Consider the following 25,476-nt stretch of genomic DNA (forward strand, 5'->3'; position numbering starts at 1 on the left):
GATTACTTTGTGTTAGAATTTGGAGTTGTGGTTAACGTTTTGACCTGGATACAGGTCAACCAGAGTTGGAGGCTACAGTGTAGACTAGAGCACGATGAAGAAGTGTTTGCCAGTTAGAGGGGAGGTGTTCTAGGCTATAGTCTAAAACAATATGAGGGACAAACACCTCCCAATAACAAAGCAATAACCAAGTATAGTCCATACAATTCGCTGTACTGCAGAAGACAATGTGTGTTTGTGTGCATGTGTGTGTGTGTGTGTGTGTGCAAAAGTCGGAGTGTGTTACCTTCCAGAGCAGCACAGCCAGCAGTAGGAAGATGAGTATTCCCACCAGTAGGCTGATGGCAATGATCCAACCAACAACATAGCCCCTTGGCTCCTGGCTGTGGAGCGCCTCGAACACCAGCTGCAACACAATAACAATACAGTCAAACATAGCCTCAAACACAGACACACAGAGACATCCAGCCAACCACTTAGCCCCTCGGCTCCTGGAACACCAGCTGAAACACGACAAGAAGACAAATAGACTCAGACGTACAGACACAACAAGATTACAGTCAAACACAAATATATACACTAACACTCATCTGGAAAATATGAATTGTTTCTGAAATATTATGTATACCTACAACTATCCTAGCTTTCCCGAGTGATGGAAATGTGAAAGATGGGAAATTGGAGGCTACAGACAAGATTACATTGGAAACACAGATAAATACTGTACACTAACCAAGATCACATTACAACACAGACAGACACACGGACACACAGACTCGAGTTTAAAATAAAACCCAGAGACCTACTCACCTGTGTCTCGTTATCTAGAAATACCAAAGATCCAAAGCTCTCTATGAGAACTGTATCAGTCTATATCTGACAGACAAACCAGACCACAGAAGACATTCCCATTGGACTGTGGCCGAATCCGAATCCCAAAGGGCACCCTGTTCCCTAACGAGTGCACACATTTTGACCAGGGGCCAATGAACGCTGGTCAAAAGTAGTGCACTATGTAGGGAATAGGGTGCTATTTGGGATGCAGCCCCAGTGGGAATATCTTCTACGGTCTGGTGGAGTTTAAGAGAATCAAATGTTATTGGTCACATACACATATTTAGCAGATGTTATTGCAGGTGTTGTGAAATGTTGTGTTCCTAGCTGCAACAGTGCATTAGTATCTAACAATTCACAACAATACACACAAATCTAAAAGTAAAAGAATGGAATTAAGAAATATATAAATATTAGGACGAGCAATGTTGGAGTGGCATTGACTAAAATACAGTAGAATAGAATACAGTATATACAGTACATATGAAATGAGTAAAACAGTATGTAAACATGATTAAAGTGACTAGTGTTCCATTGTTAAAGTGACCAGTGATTCCATGTCTATAAGGCAGCAGCATCTAAGGTGCAGGGTTGAATGACGACTGCATGATGATGCCATTTCCTGGTTGATAATAGCGTCTGCTGTGAAATGTCTTACTTTTTAAACAGGCTCACGGGAAGTTCCTTTTTGGAACAATAGTGACAGTTTTACTTGGTCTCTGTCCCAAATGGCACCCTATTCCATTTAAAGTGCACTACTTTTGATCCGGACCCATAGGGCTCTGGTCAAAGCCCTAGTCAAAAGTAGTGTGCACTATASAGGGAATAGGGTGCCATTRGGAATGCAAGCTTGGCTGTGTCAGAGACTGGAATGTCTGGAGGACTATTCCAAGGTGACTTTTAAAAGGAGTTGGATGAAGCAAGAATGTCTGAGAAAGATAGAGGATCCCATGGCGTTAAATGATTTCAAATCAATCATACAATTGCAGCATTCTTGTTCTAAACTAAGAAAACAGTAGAATATTATGTTGCATAAAATACCTGTTACCCATCTACATTTTAAGTGTTTAGTTATTTCATTGTACATGTGAACGTATTTCAAAACATGAATCAAATCAATCCTACTATTGCATRATCCTCACACAGTAAGGCCACAGATAATGTGCAGCAGAATATTATTATATTAATATTACTGTGTGAGGATGATGCAATAGTAGGATTGATTTGATTCATGTTTTGAAATATGTTCACATGTACACAAATCAAAATTGGAGCTATGTATATAGCCATTTCAGTGTATATGACATGAGATTTTAAAACAACATTGAAACAACTGTATAGTCAGCTCATTTATGAATTTAAGAGAACTGGTTTGTTAAATTCAAAGGAGAACTTCATAACAAACATTCTCAGTCTGAACAAACAGACAGTCTGATCCCACTATAAATTATAGGTCTAAGTCATTTTTGCCTGCTTCCCATGACATTAATTCACAATGACCCACTAAATTGTCTGTGTTTACTCTGACAAAATCCTTAGTTGACTTAACTCTTCATAATTTAGCTAAGTGCCAACCTCCAAGGCCAGAGAGGGGGTGAGCCTAAATACTGTCTCTGGAGGGGAGACGTGGTCTCACACACGCGCACATACACACTACTATAGGTGGCAACCAGACAGTGTGTGTGTGTGTGTGTGTGTTTGTGTCTGTGCTTGATTGAGCTTGCCTGGCTTAATGGACCAATTGAACTGCAAAGCTCGCACATCTGACACTCCAGGCAGGCTAGAGCAAACGCTCAAAATATGGAAGAAAGATCAGCGATAGTGTTTGAACCCAGGGCTGGGTCTGGGTTGAAGATGGGAAACCCTTCTACTATCCCTCCATCCTAGACATCAGGCTTCCACAATAACACACCATTCCAACTGGAATACATGGTGCATAGCGAAAAGGAAAATGACCATGAAATATGTAAGAATTTCACCTCTTTAAACTGTAACGTGTTCCGTTAAGAATACTGTCAGGATACGTCGCAAATGSCACCCTATTCCTGATATCGTGCACTACTTTTGTGATCAAAAGTACTAGCACTATATATGGAATAGGGTGCCATTTGGGATGCGTACGCAGCGTTATCAAGAGTGTTTCACCGTGTGAGACTCCAGTCCTCATGGGATTTAAGGATGCAAATGTGGCATGAAAATGCAACAGCGGCCGAACAACCGAGACAGAGAAGACAGAGACCAAGAAGATGACTAGGATAAATCTTCTTTAACTGTCACTCCTCCTGAACGCTTTCCCACATTTGTAAAAAAAAATCCATTGTGGAATTCTACCTTGTCATTACGAATGCCAAATCACTTGCGTGTGTGTGCAATGGAAACGTATGTTACATTCTGATCTGTACTCTGACTGACTCCAGCTGAGTTTGTGCTGTACTAACAACGTTGAAAAAATGTCTACGCCTACGGGTACTAAAACTTAAGGAACCATTTAAGGCGAGTCTTCTATTGCTGAGCTTTATAACTCATACATTATTTTGTTCTCCCATCATTTACCAGGGCCTGTTTGCATGGCACGGTGATAAACTAAATCTTGTCAGCTGTTGATAAGTAGCAGGCTTGCTGGGAAAAGGGCCTCATCGCAGTAAAGATAAACCAAGACTACCGCACCCCGAGGGAGCACAGGAACTACGAGCTGGGGCCTGGAGGTCATCAATGTAATCAGCTGAGAGGATCTGGGACGAGGGGATGCCGAGCGCTCGTCACTTCATTCCACTGGTCCACAGGCACATCCAATCACTCAACACAGAGGCCTGCTGCCCTGTGTGAGTGTGTATGTATGTGTATGTGTGTGTGCTACCCTGCTGTCCATGAGGACTCACCCCCCCAAAATACAACCCCCATGACATCCAGGTTGAGCTGGTTTCCTGCCACCAGCTGCTCCCCAGGCTTAAATCAAGATTCAGCTTCTAGATTCACCCCTCACGGCTGGCTGAGGTACAGCACCTAATAGTATTAAACTGGCTGTCTCCCTGACATCATGTTGTGTCTACTACATGCTGAAACTGATCCCCTCAAACATGCTGATTGGGTCACACATACTGTAAAGTGCTTTGCAGTAATACATCTGTGTGAGTGATGTTCTTACTGAAGTGTCTTCTGATAGGCCCTCTGGTACCTCCATGGCCCTCCCGTCCACTCTCACGTTACCCCTTGTCACGAACTGGATCAGCGACGAGCTGTCCTGTAGGTGTGTGAGGAGAAGGGGGAGGGGGGATAAATAGAAGGTGGGCGGGGGTTTAATACAACTTCCTTCAGATACATAATGGAATACCAATATACTTGTGTAATAACCATGTACAGTAACAACATAATAATCATGTAATAACTATGTAACCACCATGTAACCACCATGTCATAATCATGTAACCACCATGTAATGATCATGTAACCACCATGTAATGATCATGTAACCACCATGTAACCACCATGTAACCACCATGTAACCACCATGTAACAACCATGTAACCACCATGTAACCACCATGTAACCACCATGTAACAACGTAATATGTAATAACCATATAACAACGTAATAATATGTAACAACCATGTAACCACCATGTAATAATATGTAACCACCATGTAATAATATGTAACAACCATGTATTAATATAGGTAGTACATTGTAAATTCACTCCACTGTAATAAATAGTAGACAACATTAGTAAAAATAGTAACCAACCTAAGTGCCATATATATGTAAAACCATAGTGATACATTGTAACCAACCATCGTAACCTACATGTAATAATATGTAAAAAACATGTAACCACATGTTATAGCTAACCACCATGTAATAATAGTAAACAACCATGAACCACCATGTATATATTTAAAGTAAAACCATTATAATATGTACACAAGTTAACCTATGTAATATTGAACCATTAATATGTAAACTGTATAAATGTAACAACCAGTAATAATATGTAAAGCTACATTAATATGTAACAAAATTGTAAACAACATGGTAATATCATGTAATGCTAACCCATGTAACCACATGTAATAATGATTAAACGTAATGTACAACATGTAAATACATGCTAACCTACATGTAATAATATGCTTTAAATATGTAACCACCATGTAATATAATATGTAACAATCCATGTATATAATATGTAACAACTTGTAATACCTTGTAATAAAACCATGATCACACCATGTAACCCACTGTAAGATAATCCTGAATCAAGGAATAACATCATGGTAATAACAACATAATAATCATCTAACGTAATATGTATACAAACCAAGTACAAACATGTAATAATCATGTACACACATCGTACACGTAACACAACGTAATAATCATGTAATAACATGTGCGTACCCACCGATTCAGTATCTCTGTTTTAGTAGAAGTTCACATCTATACTGATAGAATCCTCTTTGGTCTGGGAGCCCAGAGTACATGAGATGGTTAAACATGTCTCTCCTGGCCGGTCAGAATCTCGTGTTGGAGAGAGAGATAGATAGAGAGACAGTGAGAGGGGAATTGGGAGAGAAAGAGAGAGAGGCGAGCGAGCGAGATGGAGAGAGAAGAGAAGAAAGGATGGAGAGTGATGAGAGAAGCAGAAGTGAGAGAGAGAGAGAGGGAGAGAGAGAGGGAGAGGGCAAAGAGGCGAAAGAGTGGGGATAGAGAACGGAGAGAGGAGAGAGAAGGGGGAGAAGGGACAGAGAGAGAGAAGGAGGGGGTGAGAGCGGGAGAGAGGACAGAGAGAGAAAGAAGGAGAGAGAGGTGAACAGTTGTTACACTGCAACACACATCATACATCAGCAGGGGAAACACCTTCAGTGAACCCTAAAACTCCACTGACTGACTATCCCAAGTGTGTGTGCATGCATCTGTCTGTGTGTGTGTTCATAGGTGCGTGCGTGCATGAACCTCCCTCTCTCTCTGTATGTGTGTGTCTGTATGTTTGCATGAGTGCGTCTGTGTGTGCAACTTTCTCTTTGTGCCTATGTGTGTGTGTGTTTCTCTCTCTGTGTCTGTGTGTGTGTGTTTCTCTCTGTATGCGTGTGTGTTTATTTACCAGGACCCTGCGACCAGACTTGGTGAAGAAGGCGAAGATGGTGTGGAAGATATTCTCTCTGTCCTGGGGGATGGTACAGGGCTGGGGGTTCCTGTGGGGGGTGCAGTTCCCTCGCCCCTCCGCCACCTGGGGAGATGGAGGGAAAGGGGGAGAGAGGGGGAGGGAGTTTGAGGGAGGATAGGAGTTGGAGAGAGAAATATCTCAGAATTGTTCAACAATATACACATTCTACAAGTAAGTAATAACAGAGGACTCTCCCGAGAGCCCAATAATGTTATTTTTAAGACCCACTGATGTTCATACAAATATATTTCTCATAATGTTAAAGGTTTAACAATATGTTTATTGGTTTAACATGGTTTTTACTTGTTTTAAAAAGTACAAGGACTGGGTGCCTGTGGGACCGTCGGTGAGTGATGAGAAAAGTCTGACTGGTTCATCGGACTCGGCCTTCAGCTTGTAGGGGTCCCCAGGGTGTGAGGTTGAGAGTGTGAATGTGGAGACTGCCTCTGTCACAAATGGGAACCTACTTCCTGTATAGTGCACTAGTTTTGACCAGGGCCCAAGGGCTCTGGTCAAAYGTAGTACACTATATAGGGAGTAGGGTGCCATTTGGGACGTACGCCTGTCTATCAGGCATACTGTCAGCTACTCCTGCCGATGTCCCAGGATTATGGGTRTTAGGGGTTGAGAGGAAGTTCTGTCCCCCAGCAGGAGGGCAGGAGGTGGGGGTAGAAAGCGACAGACGGTGCCGCTCCCTGACAGGTTTCCCATATGGAGTGATTTAGAGCCAGGGTGGTTTATCACCACCAACCATACCCCCAGGGAACACTTCCCCTTTCCTCTCTCTGCTTACCCTTTCCTCTGCCTCTCCCCTCTCTCTCTCTACCCCCCATATCTCTCTCTTTGTCGCTCTTTCTTTCTCCCTCCCCCACCATTTCTCTCTCTACTATCCCTCTGTCTCTCTCTACACTCTGTTTCTCTCTCTCTATCTCTCCCRGATCCTTCGCTTTCTCCCTCTCTCATCCCCTTTTTCGATCTCTCCATCTCTCCCCGACCCCCCCCTCTTTCTTTCTCTCTCTCTCACAACCTCACCCTCTCTCTTATCCAGAAGGGGAAGTGTCCTATAACCTCTCCATTGTCTGTTTTATACCACCCACTACCTCTCTCCTCTCTTCCCCTTCAGAGCACTATTTTATTCTATCTACAATCGCTACACTTTTATGACTTTGGGCTTAACTGTCCAGGGTGTCCTGTGTTTTTGTTACTTCAATCCACTGCCTGAGAAAGAGTCATGCCTGTGTCCCAAATGGCACCCTGTTCCCTATATAGGGCACTACTTTGTCGGGAATAGGATGCCATTTTGAACAGACATTATGATTCATACAGTGGGCTAACTTTAACTCTGTCTGTTAGATGAAAGAGAGATAGAGAGATAGAAAGAGAGAGGCGAGAGAGAATGAGAGAAAATGAGAGAATGAGATAGAAAGAGAGAGCGAGAGAGAATGAGAGAGATAGAAAGAGAGATGAGCGAGAAAGAATGAGAGAATGAGAGAGAGAGAAAGTGAGAGAAAGGGAGAGAGAGAGGAGAGAGAAAGAGAGAGGAGAGACTCCCTGCTGAAAGAGAATTTAATGGTATGGAATTCTGAATAGATTGATGGTATGTTTAGTTTCCCTAGAGTAAGGACCACAGCTCATTTTGCTGTGATACATTATATCAATAAAGACATTGTTGACTCTCAAAAGCTGGTTTTGTTTTACGACTGCATCATTATTGTACATGAAAAAGAATGTTGTTTCTGGCGTCAGTGTGTAGCCCACCATTTGGTGCCAGACAGGTGTTGGACTAATTAACCAATTATGTCTATTTATTTTGTATCCATTGCTACCAGATTCTTAGTTAATACCAATCAAATCCCAGGTAAGTATAATCTTAAACCGAGCTCCTAAATAAAGGGTTACCTTGTTGTTTTTTTACACTGAAATCAATACGTTAGGATGAATGTAAGATCATGACTGGAAATCAAACAAACCGCAATGCGCCAAGTTTTTTTGCTCGTTTTTCTTGCATGTTTATTTTGTCTGTTAATAGATGTCTGTCACGCTGAAATACAGTATGAGGAGAACATCTCACTGTAAAATGACCTCTCCTTATCCCTATAGGACAGAGAGACTACATATTCAGACAGTGTTAACACAGACAAAGTGTGTATCCAAAATGGCACCCTATTCCCTTTGTAGTGCACTACTTTTGACCAGGGCCCCATTTCTGATCGCTGTGACTCCAAATCTACGTTGGGGATGTTATAGAATAGTAGAATGATCTGCAGGTGTCCCATTACCCCCCGTTTCCCCCCACCATCTCCCCGTTAGTTCCATGCAAGCTATCTGATCCTTCCAATTGATTCCAGATGTGGTGACGCAGGGTGGGATACAGTCTGCACTCTCTGCTCCAGTCCTCCCATTCACACAGTCAACACAATTAACAGGTTGAGCTCTCCCCTGATCTACCTATATGGAGGGGTTATGATAACACAGCACCCACTGAGGGTATGGAGTTTCTCAGCCTAAATGAGACACTGTTGTTCTGAAACAAAATGGTCGCCCAGCCAGGCTAGCTATAGTAGCTGTATCAACATTTCTTTCCCCTTTATAGATTTTTTGGGGGGCCTCAAAAGGTGCCTCGCACTGTTCTAACAGGTCCTGTGTTCCATGACCCGAAACAGATAAACTAGCAGCTTGTATTAAAGTGTTTGCTACTGTGGATCCAGAGCACTCGGCCATGAAGGCAAACAAGAGTGATAGACTTCATTCAGTAGGATAAAGGCAACAAAGGATGTGGACAGGTCGATAAAACAATAAATAACGCCAGAGGTACTGATGTTTGGGCGAATGTGTAAATAGTGTGGGGAGACTGCTGTTGGACATATAGACAGTGAAATAATGTTATGGGTCTCCCCTCTGAGCCTGGTTCTTGTCTAGATATCTTCCTTCTAGGAAGTTTTTCACTAGCCTTTTGCTTGCCCTTTGAAGTCCAGGCTCGGTTAAGCATTAGCATGCTTCAGTTCGGCTGGCGCCTAGCTGAACTTGGCTAGGCAAACCGAACGATTGTTGGCTGGGGGGCAGTATTGAGTAGCTTGGATGAATAAGGTGTCCAGAGTAAACTGCCTGCTACTCAGGCCCAGAAGCTAATATATGCATATTACACTCTGAAGTTTCTAAAACTGTTTGAATGATGTCTGTGAGTATAACAGAACTCATATGGCAGGCAAAAACCTGAAAAAAAATCCAACCAGGAAGTGGGAAATCTGAGGTTTGTAGTATTTCAAGTCTTTGCCTATTGTAAAATTTGGTCCAATTGCACTTCCCAAGGCTTCCACTAGATGTCAACAGTCTTTAGAACCTTGTTTCAGGCTTCTACTGTGAAGGAGGAGAGAATAAGAGCTGATTGAGTAAGAGGTCTGGCAGAATGCCATGAGCTCAGTCTTGCGCGCGCCCGTGAGAGTTAGTTGCGTTCCATTGCATTTCTAAAGACAAAGGAATTCTCCGGTTGGAACATTATTGAAGATTTATGTTAAAAACATCCCAAAGATTGATTCTATACATCGTTTGACATGTTTCTACGAACTGTAACAGAACTTTTTGACTTTTCGTCTGGACCTAGTGCTCACGCCTCATGAATTTGGATTTGTGAACTAAATGCACGAACAAAAAGGAGGTATTTGGACATAAATGAGGGACTTTATCGAACAAAACAAACATTTATTGTGGAACTGGGATTCCTGGGAGTGCATTCTGATGAAGATCATCAAAGGTAAGTGAATATTTATAATGCTATTTCTGACTTCGGTTGACTCCACAACATGACGGGTATCTGTATGGCTTGTTTTGGTCTCTGAGCGCTGTACTCAGATTATTGCATGGTGTGCTTTTTCGAAATCTGACACAGCGGTTGCATTAAGGAGAAGTTTATATATAATTCCATGCATAACACTTGTATTCTTTATCAATGTTTATTATGAGTATTTCTGTAAATTGATGTGGCTCTCTGCAAAATCACCGGATGTTTTGGAAGCAAAACATTACTGAACATAACGCGCCAATGTAAACTGAGATTTTTGGATATAAATATGAACTTATCGAACAAAACATACATGTATTGTGTAATATGAAGTCCTATGAGTGTCATCTGATGAAGATCATCAAAGGTTAGTTATTCATTTCATCTCTATTTCTGCATTTTGTAGTCCTCTCTTTGGCTGGAAAAATGGCTGTGTTTTTCTGTGACTAGGTGCTGACCTAACATAATCTTATGCTTTCGTTGTAAAGCCTTTTTGAAATCGGACACTGTGGTGGGATTAACAGCAAGTTTATCTTTAAAATGGTGTAAAATACTTGTATGTTTGAGGAATTTTAATTATGAGATTTCTGTTGTTTGAATTTGGCGCCCTGCACTTTCACTGGCTGTTGTCATATCGATCCCGTTAACGGGATCTCAGCCGTAAGAAGTTAAAAGACCTTTGCTTGAAAAATTAGAAAAAAAGCGCCAATAGTACTATTTGTCCACTTTGAGATGCCGTAGCCAATATACACTTCCTCAAAATTGTTAGAATTAAACTCAAGTAATCTGTCATTCATTTTGATGTTTTTGCTGAGGAGATCTCAGTCACGCAATTTTACATTTAACTAAGATGTTTAGTGCAGTATTTCTCAATAACAAATTGTGCATAAAAACAAGTCATCTCTCGTTTAATGACAAAAAAATACTTTATTGAAGAATCCCTACTGCTGACCAATCACCGTCGAAGGGGCGTAGACTTCGGCTACTGACCTTGGCTTGCCTCGAGAAAGAATGATGTGTGCCCGAACAGCCGAAAAAAAACCTTACCGAAGTCCAAAACAAACAAAAACGTCACAAAATACCGTCATGAGCCCTATTTGCACGGGACTAGAATTACTATAGAACGTCGGTTATGTAATTATTACCCCAGCATGCCCGTTTTTCCAGTTGACGATTCSYATGGGATTAGTTTTATCAAACTGCCCTTGTAATAATTTGTTTTCCTCATTCAAAATTGACCGCTATGAAGGAAGCCTGGAGGCTCTCTAGGCGAGAAGATATTTCAAATGTCTAGGGATAGCCTAATATTGGCCTGATGGCCTTCAGTCAAAATAATAATGCATATCAATTCACTTCCTTCAACCTACACAGACATTTAATTACCTGACGTATTTGGCAATTTATCAACTGTTCTTACCCAAACTGGGTGCTCCACCTGTTAAACTCTGTAATATCCCTTAAAACACAGGAATGATGATTCACACAGGATAAGTATTATCAGAGGACCTGGGAGTTTTCTGAAAAACAGTAGGTTTTTAGGGCTGGGATAATAACCTTCCTGCCAAGTAAAAATGACTGACATAGAAGATTCGGACAGGACTAAAATGACAGATGTGGTGATTTGTGCCCGTGCACATAATTCCATTACCTGAGCTGCCCCAGTAAAACCGTCACAATAGGGCTATAATATATGCACCAACTGTTTTGGCTGGGAAGCATGCGGACGACGCCTTTGGTGTAAAGCACTTTGTAGCGTCTGCTGATGTAAAAAGGACCTTATACATGAATCTGATTCATTTAATTTGATTGATAGACTGCTTTTGGATGGATGGATTGGTAAATAATGTTGATACCGGTCGATAATTTGGACAGATGGATGGACAGGTAAAAAGACTGTTGTTGGCAGACAGGTAGGCCAGACTGAGGTACACACCTATGGAACACGTCTGCCCTTTTGCCAGCCAGATGGTTGATTGATAGATAGACAGATACATACATACAGACAGACAGATACATACATACAGACAGACAGACAGACAGACAGACCTGTGAGTCCATGATGAGGAACATGTCGGCCCCATTGCCAGCCAGCCGGTTGGGGATCCTGATGTCCACTATGGAGCCAGGGAGCCTGCTGGGGCCGTTGTTGATCACCTGGAAGAAGATGAGAAAGAAGGAAATATTAGGGAGAGAAAGATTGTGGAGGGTAGAGAGTAATATAAAGTCAGGGGTTAGAGAGGTAGAGAATTGAGGTTAGAGAGAGATGGTGGGGGCGGTGCCTAGCTCCACTCCCATTACCCAGGCACTCTCTATTGACTTCTATAAACGTAAAAGCCTTGGTTTCATGCATGTTAACATTAGAAGCCTCCTCCCTAAGTTTGTTTTATTCACTGCCCTAGCACACTCTGCCAACCCGGATGTCCTAGCCATGTCTGAATCCTGGCTTAGGAAGACCACCAAAAACCCTGAAAGTTCCATCCCTAACTATAACATTTTCTGACAAGAATGAACTGCCAAAGGGGGCGGAGTTGCAATCTACTGCAGGGATAGCCTGCAGAGTTCTGTCTTACTATCCAGGTCTGTGCCCAAACAATTTGAGCTTCTACTTTTATAAATCCACCTCTCCAGAAACAAGTCTCTTACCGTTTCCGCTTGCTATAGACCACCTTCTGCCCCCAGCTGTGCCCTGGACACCATATGCGAATTGATTGCCCCCCCATCTATCTTCAGAGTTCGTTCTGTTAGGTGACCTAAACTGGGACATGCTTAACACCCCGGCCATCCTACAATCTAAGCTTGATGCTCTCAATCTCACACAAATTATTAATGAACCCACCAGTTACAACCCCAAATGCGTAAACACGGGCATGCTCATAGATATCATCCTAACCAAATACACCTCTGCTGTCTTCAACCAGGATCTCAGCAATCACTGCCTCATTGCCTGCGTCTGTAATGGGTCTGCGGTCAAGCGACCACCCCTCATCACTGTCAAACGCTCCCTAAAACACTTCAGCGAGCAGGCCTTTCTAATTGACCTGGCCCGGGTATCCTGGAAGGATATTGACCTCATTCCGTCAGTATAGGACACCTGGTTGTTCTTTAAAAGTGCTTTCCTCACCATCTTAAATAAGCATGCCCCATTCAAAAAATGTAGAACAAGGAACAGATATAGCCCTTGGTTCTCTCCAGACCTGACTGCCCTTGACCAGCACAAAAACATCCTATGGCGTACTGCATTAGCATCGAATAGCCCCCGCGATATGCAACTTTTCAGCGAAGTTAGGAACCAGTATACACAGGCAGTTAGGAAAGCAAAAGCTAGCTTTATCAAACAGAAATTTGCATCCTGTAACACTAACTCCAAAAAGTTCTGGGACACTGTAAAGTCCATCGATAATAAGTGCACCTCCTCACAGCTGCCCACTGCACTGAGGCTAGGAAACACTGTCACCACCGATAAATCCGCGATAATTGAGAATTTCAATAAGCATTTTTCTACGGCTGGCCATGCTTTCCACCTGGCTACCCCGACCCCGGTCAACAGCCCTGCACCCCTCACTGCAACTTGCCCAAGCCTCCCCCATTTCTCCTTCACCCAAATCCAGATAGCTGATGTTCTGAAAGAGCTGCAAAATCTGGACCCCTACAAATCAGCAGGGCCAGACAATCTGGACCCTCTCTTCCTAAAATTATCTGCCYAAATTGTTGCAACCCCTATCACTAGCTTGTTCAACCTCTCTTTCGTATTGTCTGAGATCCCCAAAGATTGGAAAGCTGCCGCGGTCATCCCCCTCTCCAAAGGGGGAGACACTCTAGACCCAAACTGTTACAGACCTATATCTATCCTACCCTGCCTTTCTAAGGTCTTCGAAAGCCAAGTTAACAAACAGATCACCGGCCATTTCGAATCCCACCGTACCTTCTCCGCTATGCAATCTATTTCCGAGCTGGTCACGGGTGCACCTCAGCCGCGCTCAAGGTTCTAAATGATATCATAACTGCCATCGATAAGAGACAATACTGTGCAGCTGTATTCATCGACCTGGCCAAGGCTTTCGACTCTGTCAATCACTATATTCTTATCGGCAGACTCAACAGCCTTGGTTTCTCAAATGACTGCCTAGCCTGGTTCACCAACTACCAACTGTATACATCAATGATGATTCTCTGATCCACCTCTACGCAGATGACACCATTCTGTATACTTCTGGCTTTTCTTTGGACACTGTTAACTAACCTCCAGACGAGCTTCAATGCCATACAACTCTCCTTCCGTGGCCTCCAACTGCTCTTAAATGCAAGCAAAACTAAATGCATACTCTTCAACCGATCGCTGGACAAACCTACCCGCCCGTCCAGCATCACTACTCTGGACGGTTCTGACTTAGAATATGTGGACAACTACAAATACCTAGGTGTCTGGTTAGACTGTAAACTCTCCTTCCAGACTCACATTAAGCATCTACAATCCAAAATTAAATCTAGAATCGGCTTCCTATTTCGCAACAAAGCCTCCTTCACTCATGCTGCCAAACATACCCTCGTAAAACTGACTATCCTACCGATCCTTGACTTTGGCGATGTCATTTTCAAAATTGCCTCCAACACTCTACTCAGCAAATTGGATGCAGTCTATCACAGTGCCATCTGTTTTGTCACCAAAGCCCCATATACTACCTACCACTGCGACCTGTATGCTCTCGTTGGCTGGCCCTCGCCTCATATCCGTCGCCAAACCCACTGGCTCCAGGTCATCTATAAGTCGTTGCTAGGTAAAACCCCGCCTTATCTCAGCTCATTGGTCACCATAGCAGCACCCACCCGCAGCACGCGCTCCAGCAGGTATATTTCACTGGTCACCCCCAAAGCCAATTCCTCCTTCGGCCGCCTTTCCTTCCAGTTCTCTGCTGCCAATGACTGGAACGAACTGCAAAAATCACTGAAGCTGGAGACTCATATCTCCCTCACTAGCTTTAAGCACCAGCTTTCAGAGCAGCTCACAGATCACTGCCCCTGTACATAGCCAATCTGTAAATAGACCATCCAACTACCTCATCACCATATTGTTATTTATTTTATTTATTTTGCTCCTTTGCACCCCAGTACCGCTACTTGCACACTCATCTTCTGCACATCTATCACCCCAGTGTGAAATAAATCAAATAAAGGGGGTGGGGGAGGGGTGTCACCAGTACCTGAAAGGTAAAGTTGAGTGGCTGGAAGTTACACTCCATGTCCTCCAGCTGGACGAAGCGAGAGGCAGCGATGGAGTTCCCATACTCAAAGGACGTTGGGTTCACCACACTGTGGACAGACGGACGGACAGAGACAGACCGAAAGGCAGGCAGCAAGGCAGACAGGCAAGCAGATGGACAGTTAGACAGTTCAACTAACAGTCAGTCAGACAGACAGTAATTGGTATTGCACATTACCAACAGATTCATGATATCAAATCACTTTTTTTTTAATAACAAATTTGTGTAGGTCTGTATGTTTCATACATAAATGAGAGAGAGTGATTAAAGACTGGTGTGTTGTCCAGATGTTTTCTTCATGTCCTGTGGGGGAGGAAGGCTGTTCTGTTGTTGTGAGAATGGAACATATCAGCTTGAAAGCCCTTTATCTCTAGCTGCATTTTATCAGAGAGTTAGTTAGTTCAGAGAGAGAGAGAGAGAGCGAGGGACAGACACACAGAGAGAGACACAAGAGACACAGAGAGAGACAGACATAAATAGAGAGTATAAATCAGAGAAAATGGAGAGAGAGACGCAATGTCCAAATGGCCAAGTTCCTCCACAGAGAGGAAACAGCTCAGCTACAGCTCTGCTGTCTGATAATGCTGTCTGATAATGTAACTCAGCTCTGTCTGTCTGGTGTCTTTAATCTGTTAAGAGGCTTAGAACAGAGCTGTAGAGACCAGGCACACACAAACTAGCAGAGAAACTGAGCATTAGTTTGACTATCACTTTGATCTTAATGTGACCGTTTATATTAATCTTGATACAGTTAAAATAAACAGAGTGACTTTATTGATTTTATGATTTTTTATGATTTTAGCCTACCATTTTAGCATGCAGTCCAAGCTGCTTGATACTGTATATTTGAATAATCCATGGTGTTGTTTAGTGACTTCATCTGATAGCATAAGGGTAGCATAAATTCAGTCTACGCACCCAGACAGTATGGGAATGTAGTGTGTTTGGCCCATAGATATAGTTAGAGGATTCAACTTTGATATAACACGTTTTTGCATGGGCATTGCCATTGAGGGCTTCCACCATTTTAAAGTAGTCAACTGGGCAGGGATTCCTATGGGTTGGGAGTGATCAGCCAACGATCAGAGCATGGTCTTCTTCTTGGGTGCTATGGTTTGTAAATGGCTTTAAGCTATATCACCGCCATCTAGMGGCCACAATAAATGAATTACAATATTTGGTTCAGGACTCCAGCACTGCAGATGGAGGTAAATCACCAATATTAGCTTTACGCTTTTTTTAAACACAAAATAAGAAGAAAATTGACTACTTTATAACGGAGATAGCCTTAATGGCGCTGCCCATGCTGGCACAGATGCCGTAATAGCACAGATACAAAGATCTTTCCATCTCTATGGTTTGGCCTAACTGTAATGAATGGCTTACAGTATGTCTACAGTTAGCAGACCACTCCCATTGCAGACAAAGTCATTATGTTTTGGCCTCTTGCGCATTTTGAACCACTTACCCAGTGATAGTTGTGTCTACCTCATGGACCAGTGGGATAGATAGATCCAAGGTGTTGTCCAACAGTTTATGTTCAGGGTTGGCACTACAATGAGAAAACAATAACAGGCATTTAACATATAGTAGATGTTAATACATTAACGATGCCAATTTTCAGCATAGTGATTCAAGTACAAATCTTTGTATTCTTGACAGCAACATGAAAGAGAAAGTTAGCTAGGTCTTAAATTCTTCTGTCCAAAGAAAGAAAGGTCTTCTTTTTTCCACTGCTAACTTCACTAATCTGGCAACTTGGAGTTATTCACCCCTCCCAGCCTTATGTGACAGCAGACCCCTCCCAGCCTTATACGACAGCAGACCCCTTCTGGTCTTATGTGAAAGCAGTTGTAGCCATAGCCGTGGGAAGCAGGGGTGCTGAGGGTACTGCAGCACCCCCTGAAAAATCTAAATATAGAATAATAATCAGATTTTTTTATTTTTTATCTACCTTTTTAAAATATATACTTTTTCACAAAAGTAGTGCACTGGGCCTTTACTAGTATTGGCGGACCAATATAGACATCTGTAATATTTTTATTCTGCACAGGCTTCCTTCTTTTCACTCTGTCAATTAGTTTAATATTGTGGAGTAACCACAATGTTGTTAATCCATCCTCAGTTTTCTTCTATCACAGTCTCATGGTGAAATCATGCCAGTTTCCTTCCTCTCCGGCAACAGAGTTAGGAAGGCAGCCTGTATCTTTGTAGTGACCATCCAAACTGTAATTAATAACTTAAATATGCTCAAAGGGATTTTCAACGTCTGCTTTTTTTTTTTTTACCCATCTACCAAAAGGTGCTCTTCTTTGCGAGGCATTGGAAAACCTCCCTGGTCTCTGTTGTTGAAAATGTGTTTGAAATGCACTGCTCGACTGAGGGTCCTTACAGATAATTGTATGTGTGGGGTACAGCYATGAGGTAGTCATAAAAAATGTATGTTAAACACTATTATTGCACAAACAGTGAGTCCATACACCTTATTATGTAACTTGTTAAGATTTCTTTTTACRCCTGAACTTATTTAGGCTTGCCATAACAAAGGGGTTGAARACTTTTTGACTCAAGACATTTCAGCMTTTCATTTTTAATTACTTTGCAAATTTTTTTTTAAACATAATTCCACTTTGACATTAAAGGGTATTGGTAGGCCAGTTACAAAAATATATACATTTAGTACATTTTAAGTTCAGACTTTAACAACATGTATGTGTGGGGTAGAACTTCTACTCTGACTACCTGGCATGATTCGCAAAGTGTACAAATGAAATGTAAATATTTTACCAGTCTATATCGTGTGTATATCGTGTGTATATCGTCATTACCAACAAATGGTCCGGGTTTAGGCTTACCTTACACTAACAACTTTCTCATTTACTCAACGTACAGCGTCTCAACGTACAGCGTCTCAACGTACAGCGTCTCAACTTACAGCGTCTCAACTTACAGCGTCTCAACTTACAGCGTCTCAACGTACAGCGTCTCAATGTACAGCGTCTCAACTTACAGCGTCTCAACTTACAGCGTCTCAACTTACAGCGTCTCAACGTACAGCGTCTCAATGTACAGCGTCTCAACTTACCTTTTTGCATGAACTACAAACTGCAATGTCTCATTTTCCCCTGAAAGCCGGCTTGTGTCGAAGATCACTGCAAGATGATACTGAGGAAAGACAAGGTAAGAGGAGAAGTATTGGGGAAAGCTTTTAGTAAAGTGACATGATGTATATCAAGTAGTTGTCAAAATCATTAGTTTGCTTTTCAGGCTCTCCAGAGTGACATGGCCCAGTGACTGCAGACAATAGTGTAAGTGTAATGTATGCCATCCTGTTGTGGTTGTGTTTATAACAACTAGGCACTACATGGTATGTATGGAAAGACGTTTATGTCTAAACTACAAACAGACAAGTATTGACTGTAAAAAATGCATATGTAAAAGTTCAGTGATTATGTTTAGGACAGCTACATTAGTCTGTGCTCTTGCTAAAGGAAATGTTGTGCTTGGGTAAGGATAACAACTAAACACTGAATGGTATGTTTGGTATGGGAAGACTGATGTAGAAACTACAAAACGTATTGTCTGTAAAATATTTATATTATGTAAACAATCTGCCAAGACCATTAGGAGCTATACCTTAGTCTGTGCTCTCTAAAAAAAGGTTGTGCTTGGGTAAAGACAACAGGACACTATCTATAGCATGGTAACTGTATAATACATGTATGTAAACATTTTGCCATGACAATTAGGAGCTATACCTTAGTCTGTGCTCTCATGAAGGGAAATCCCACGCTGCATTTGAGGAAGTCTAAATCAACAAGACCACAGGAAATACCCTTCTCTTCCTTCAATAGAGAAACACACAGGGAGGGAGGGATGGGGGAAGACGGAGGGAGTGAAAACCAAGGTGAACGAAGCAGAAAGAAAATATGATCACCGTGATATACTCACTTCACATTATATACAGTGGGGCAAAAAAGTATTTAGTCAGCCACCAATTGTGCAAGTTCTCCCACTTAAAAAGATGAGAGAGGCCTTGTAATTTTATCATATGTACCACTTCAACTATGACAGACAAAATGAGAAAATAAATCCAGAAAATCACATTGTAGGATTTTTTATTGATTTATTTGCAAATTATGGTGGAAAATAAGTATTTGGTCACCTACAAACAAGTAAAGATTTCTGGCTCTCACAGACCTGTAACTTCTTCATAAGAGGCTCCTCTGTCTCCACTCGTTACCTGTATTAATGGACTTGCTTGAACTTGTTATCAGTATAAAGACACCTGTCACAACCTCAAACAGTCACACTCCAAACTCCACTATGGCCAGACCAAAGAGCTGTCAAGGACACCAGAAACAAATTGTAGACCTGCACCAGGCTGGGAGACTGAATCTGCAATAGGTAAGCAGCTTGGTTTGAAGAAATCAACTGTGGAGCATTATTAGGAAATGGAAGACATACAAGACCACTGATAATATCCCTCGATTGGGCTCCACGCAAGATCTCACCCCGTGGGGTCAAAATGATCACAAGAACGGTGAGCAAAAATCCCAGAACCACACGGGGGACCTAGTGAATGACCTGCAAGGCTGGGAACCAAGTAACAAGCCTACCATCAGTAACACACTACACACCAGGGACTCAATCCTGCAGTGCCAGAACGTGTCCCCCTGCTTAAGCCAGTAATGTCCAGGCCCGTCTGAAGTTGCTAGAGAGCATTTGGATGAATCCAGAAGAAGATTGGAGAATTCATATGGTCAGATTGAAACGCAAAATATAACTTTTTTGTAAAAACTCAACCGTCGTGTTTGAGGACAAAAAGCGAGTTTGCATCCAAAGACACACCATACCTACCTGATGAAGCATGGGGTGAGAACTTCATGCTTTGGGCTGTTTTGATTCTGCAAAGGGACCAGGAAGACTGGATCCGTTAAGAAAGAATGAATGGGCCATGTATGTGATATTTGAGTGAAAACCTCCTTCCATCAGCAAGGCATATGAAGATGAAACGTGGCGGATCTTTCCAGCATGACAAGATCCCAAACACCCCGTGCAACGAAGGAGTGCTTCGTAAAGCATTTCAAGGTCTGAGTGGCCTCAGCCAGTCGTCAGATCTCAAACCCATCGAAATCTTTGGAGGATTGAAGTTCCCGTGGGTTTGCCCAGCAACAGCCCCAACTCACTCGCTCTAGAAGATCTGATGGAGGAATGGCCCAAATACCCAAGCAACAGTGTGTGAAAAACTTTCGAAAACTTACAGAAAACTTTGACCTCTAGTCCATTGCACAAAGCGGAGTATATAACCAAAGTATTGAAGATAAACTTTAGTTAATGACCAACATACTTACTTTGCCACATAATTTGCAAATACAATTCATCAAAATCTACAATGGATTTTCTGATTTCTTTTTCTCATTTTGTCTGTCATAGTTGAAGTGTACCTATGATGAAAATTACAGGCGTCTCTCATCTTTTTAAGTGGGAGAACTTGCACAATTGGTGGCTGACTAAATACTTTTTTGCCCCACTGTAGCTGTGCCTCGGAGGAAAAAATACTTATTGAAAGGAGAAACACAGACAGGGGGATGGAGAAAGAGAGAGAGAAAGAACGAGAGAGAGAGAGATGAGAGAGAGAGCGAGAGAGAGGAGAGTGGAGAGAGCATGAGCGCAAGACAGAGAAAGAAGGACAGCCAAAGACACAGTATTAGAGAATGAGTGAGCCATGGTGAAAGCATTGAGAGGCGAGCCAATGGAAATGACAACAATGTACAGAGCTGACACATTCACTTCACCATACAGTATATACATACTGACATTAAAAGCTGTGCCTGTGAGGAGAAAGTATAGTAGTGTATAAACTGACTAGATATTAGTTCCTACAAAAACATTTCATATTTTTACAATGCAGGTAAACATTTATCTAATAATATACAATGACGTACGCTCAATGGTAAAGAACTGACGACAGAAAATAATAATAAATGATCACACTCCACACTCTCTTGTCCCTGCGGGAGAGGATGGTAGGTAAGAGGGAGGATAATCTCTAATTAGCGCAGGTAATAGGTCCTGGTTAAAAGTAGTACACTATATAGGTAATAGGTCCTGGTTAAAAGTAGTACACTATATAGGGAATAGGGTGCCATTTAGGATGGCGCCTGTGTGTTTGGAAGCTTGTCTAAACAGTAGAGAGCTTCACCGGCTGGACAGTATAAACACGGTGTGTGTGTGTGTGTGTGTGTGTAAACACTCTGACCCTGAGAGGAGGAAGAATTCAAACAGTGAGAGTTCACTAAGGGGCTGCTGTTTCTGTGTGTGTGTGTGTGTGTGTGTGTGTGTGTGTGTGTGTGTGTGTGTGTGAGTGGAGGCACATTGTGTGTGTATGTGTGCGCTGTATGTGTGTGCAGGTGTGTGACTACATGTGTGTGGAGGAGGAGGAGGAGGATAAAAGTAAGAAGGCTGTGACACATCACAACTTTGACAAGTTCACTGATAAAAACAGACAAAGTAGTGCTTCTGGAATGTTCAGCAGAGCTGGAAGAGGTAAATCAATGGACAACAAATATCTTCATTTATGCCTGCACGGAATCCTACTGAAGCTTTTGCACTGAATCCTACTGCAGCTTTTTCATCTTTTAAAATACTGTATTATTATTTCTACACAATTGTCAGCTTGGAAAAAGCTAAATAGTATCAAAAGTCTTCAATGAACTACTACAGCACAGGTGTCAATCTCATTCCAGGGAGGGCCTAGTGTCTGCAGGTCTTTAGTTTTTCCATTAAATTAAGCCCTATACAACCAGGTGTGGGGAGTTCCTTACTAATTAGTCACCTTAATTCATCAATCAAGTACAAAAGAGTAGTGAAAACCCTCAGACACTCAGCCCTCCGTGGAATGAATTTGACACCTGTGAACTACAGTATTCATAAGGGAACTACATCGATTCCTAACCTCAACTGGACTTTACCTAAACTACTAACTTCTGGATATGCTGCATACAAGGGATACAGTTTAGAGATTTGCAGCTTATTTACAAGCGAGATAGATTAGAGGAGAGATGTGTTGCTTATTTACCAGGGAGATAGATTAGAGGAGAGATTTGGCTGCATATTTAACCGTCGTTACCTCTCCTCCTCTGCTCACACACTTACGAAAAACATAAATCCACACACTATCATTACAAACTCTCTCCTCCTCTCTTCTTCTTGCCATAGCCACCTACCAACTATTAGCCAGTCATTAGATTTACCCTCCGTTTCTCACATCCATGATGAGAAACATCACTCCAACACACCATCATCCAGCCTCCCTCCTTTCTTCCACTCTTCCCTCCTTACTCATCCAGTTTTTCCAGCCTCCAGGCCAGGTGGTGGGGGTTAGGGTGGGGCTGTGCCCTTAGTCTTCATTAAGTCAGCTAAATAATCCCTCTTCCCCTGCCCCCCCACATCCCCCCAAACCTACTACCCCCACAGCCACCTGTATGGATGCAACTGGGATCCCAGCAGAGAGGGAGGGACCCCAACAGAACTGGAACTGATCAATGGAGGAATTTCCTCAGCTATTTCCTGTATTCCTCAGTGCTGCTGTGCAAACAGCGCTGGGTCTCCAGGAAGGGGGTGGGCTGGTGGGGTGGGGGCAGGTTATGGTGAGATACCACAGTGTGCCACCCAGCAGCAAGATGTGACCTGTTGCCACAAGAAAAGGGCAAACCATGAGAACAAACATAACAAACAACCATATTTATGTTGATTTATTTTCCCCTTTTGTAACTTTAACTATTTCACATCGTTACAACACTGTATATAGCCATACTATGACATTTGAAATGCCTCTATTCCTTTGAAACTTTGTGATTGTAATGTTTTCTGTTATTTTAAAATTTTACTGTTTATTGTCTATTCATTTGCTTTGGCAATGTAAACATGTTTCCATGCCAATAAAGCTTTTGACATTGAGAACGAGAGAGAGAGAGAGAGAGAGAAAGGAGAGAGTAGAGAGAGAGAGAGAGAGAGAGAGAGAGAGAGAGGAGAGAGAAAGAGTGGGAGGACTAGGGCAGAGTGGGAGGACAAAGGCAGAGTGTGGAGACTTGGGCAGAGTGGGGAGATTGGGCAGAGTGGGGAGACTTGGGCAGAGTGGGGAGAACTTGGGAGAGTTGAGACTTGGGCAGAGTGGGGAGACTTGGGCAGAGTGGGGAGACTAAGGCAGAGTGGGAGGAACTACGGGCAGAGTGGGAGGCACTAGGGCAGAGTGTGGAGACTAGGCAGAGTGGGGAGGACTAAGGCAGAGTGGGAGGACTAGAACAGAGTGTGGTAGACTAGAAGCAGAGTTGGAGAGCTAGGGCAGAGTGGGATGGACTAAGGCAGAGTGGGAAGCTAGGATAGGTGGACTAGGAGAGTGGAACTAGCAAGTTAGTAGGGGAGATGTGAGACTAGGGCGAGGGAGCTGCAGAGTGGGAGGACTAGGGCAGAGCTGTGGAGACTAGGGCAGAGTGTGGAGACTAGGGCAGAGTGGGGAGACTTGGGCAGAGTGGGAGGACTAGGGCAGAGTGTGGAGACAAGGGCAGAGTGTGGAGACTAGGGCAGAGGGGACTACCAGCTGTTTGATAATCTCTCTCTCTCTTCCACACTATCTCTCTCTATCCATTTTTCTGGTCTTTCTTTCTCCATCTCACTTTCTATGATCTTCCTCTCTTTTTCACTATCTCTGTCACTCTTTCTCTGGTTGTTCCATCTATTTCTCCCTCCTCTGGCCTCCCTCTCTCCCACTTTTTCTGGTCTTCTGTAGTCATGAACAGATTCATGTTTGGGATTCGGAAAAATGGCAGACCTCTCTAATTTTCTTCCCTCTCTTTCCCCTTTCTTTATTACCCCCTCACCCTCCTTTCCCTCTCTTCTCCACTCGCTCTGGTCTTCCTCCGTCTTCCACGTCTCATGTTAGGATTCTGACAAATGGCAGACCCAGTAAATCTCACTGGGTATATTTAGGTTGTTTTAGTGTCAGCAGAAGGCTTCAGTGGAGTCGTAGTTTGGTGGGAATTACTTTACCCATGAGACCTATCAGTCCCAAAATATTTCACTCACTACCCCTTGGCAGTTACACTCAATGTTTGTTGAGATCTTTAAGGTGGAAGCAAAATGGTGGAAACTCCACCACTAAAATGCTTTTATCTATCCAGACTTTACATATTTTTAAACATTGAATGGTTAGAGCCAAGGGGAAGGTGTACGGAACGAATTGACGCAAGCTGATAGAGCTTGAGAAATAGGACATGATTAAAATGAGGCTATGTATCTTTCACCCTCTGTAGTCTACCTCTATAGCTAAACAACTGTGACTAGAACTCTCTACTTTCTTCTGCTTCATAAAGAACTACAAGGACGATTTACCCTTGATTTACCACCTTTATCTGTACAACAGGTTATGAGGAAGGACATACTCCTTAACCACGAGGTTTCAGTGCCCCTGAAATTCCTGTTAAATCATCACGAGTTCGTAAATGTCCCTCTCACTCCTCCAACCGTCTCCCTCACTCCTCCATCTTTCCTGTGGTGCACCTCCCTCCCTCCCTCCCTCCCTAACTCACATAGCATAGCTCATCCTGTACTCTAAATAAATACTGATAATGTTGTTGTTGTTGGCTAAGGATTTTGTGTTTGCAATTGCTTTTTTTCTGTTTCTTTAGTTCAGTTCAGAAATGCCACTTTCATACGAATCTGGACTTTGATATGAGCTTGCCACAGCAGGACTTGGCAGTCTAAATAACAACACTGCTCTGGTTACATGTCTAGCCCTCAAACCAGTACCACACCAGTACCCTGATGTCTATAGTCAGAACCTCTGCTAAAGGCATTTGATTCCTTCTTACTTTACTGCAAAAGCCTCTAGCAGAGGTTCTGGCTGTCCCAAACTCCTGACCTGTCATGAGTAACATAAGCTTCCAAAACACAAACCTGGTGCTCCCTTCCCCCCAAAATAAGCCCACCACCCAGCTCCACCTCATAACCCAGGCTCCTGTGCTTCGGTGTATGCCACTGTGGCAACAGACCTGGGTTCAAATACTATTTGAAATCATTTTAAATACTGGGCTTGATTTTGCTTGCCTGGTGCAATGGAACCAATAGAATAGTCACAAAAGTGACAACCTCGCCAATCTGGCACTATAGGCAGGTTAGACCAAACACTCAAAGTATATGAAAGATTTCAAGTAGTATTTGAACCCAGGTCTTCTGAACAGTGTGCTGTCTTCTGGCTCCCTGAGAAGTGAGACGATGTTGAGCTTCTGAAACCAATTCACCTCCCTGGTTTTAAGACAGCTCTGGTTGCAAGAACAACAGTGACATTCCCCCCAAAACACGGAGGGAATGGGAGTTTACGCTCGACTCCACACACGCACGCACGCACGCACGCACGCACGCACGCACGCACGCACGCACGCACG

The 25,476-nt window shown here is 42.8% G+C and overlaps 1 protein-coding gene across 1 annotated transcript in view; it reads right to left on the reverse strand.

The window, feature by feature from the left end:
- The window catches only part of itga9 (integrin, alpha 9), a 146,931-nt gene that overhangs the window by 8,478 nt on the left and 112,977 nt on the right, over nt 1–25,476 (reverse strand). The window contains 10 exon segments of the mRNA XM_023993588.2: nt 287–406; nt 3,980–4,075; nt 5,234–5,349; nt 5,700; nt 5,933–6,058; nt 11,820–11,927; nt 14,972–15,080; nt 16,500–16,583; nt 18,117–18,196; nt 18,790–18,876. Coding sequence (XP_023849356.1) covers nt 287–406; nt 3,980–4,075; nt 5,234–5,349; nt 5,700; nt 5,933–6,058; nt 11,820–11,927; nt 14,972–15,080; nt 16,500–16,583; nt 18,117–18,196; nt 18,790–18,876 — 927 coding nt within the window.

The sequence above is a fragment of the Salvelinus sp. IW2-2015 genome, linkage group LG8 (genome assembly GCF_002910315.2).
Source record: "Salvelinus sp. IW2-2015 linkage group LG8, ASM291031v2, whole genome shotgun sequence".
NCBI classification, from domain to species: domain Eukaryota; kingdom Metazoa; phylum Chordata; class Actinopteri; order Salmoniformes; family Salmonidae; genus Salvelinus; species Salvelinus sp. IW2-2015.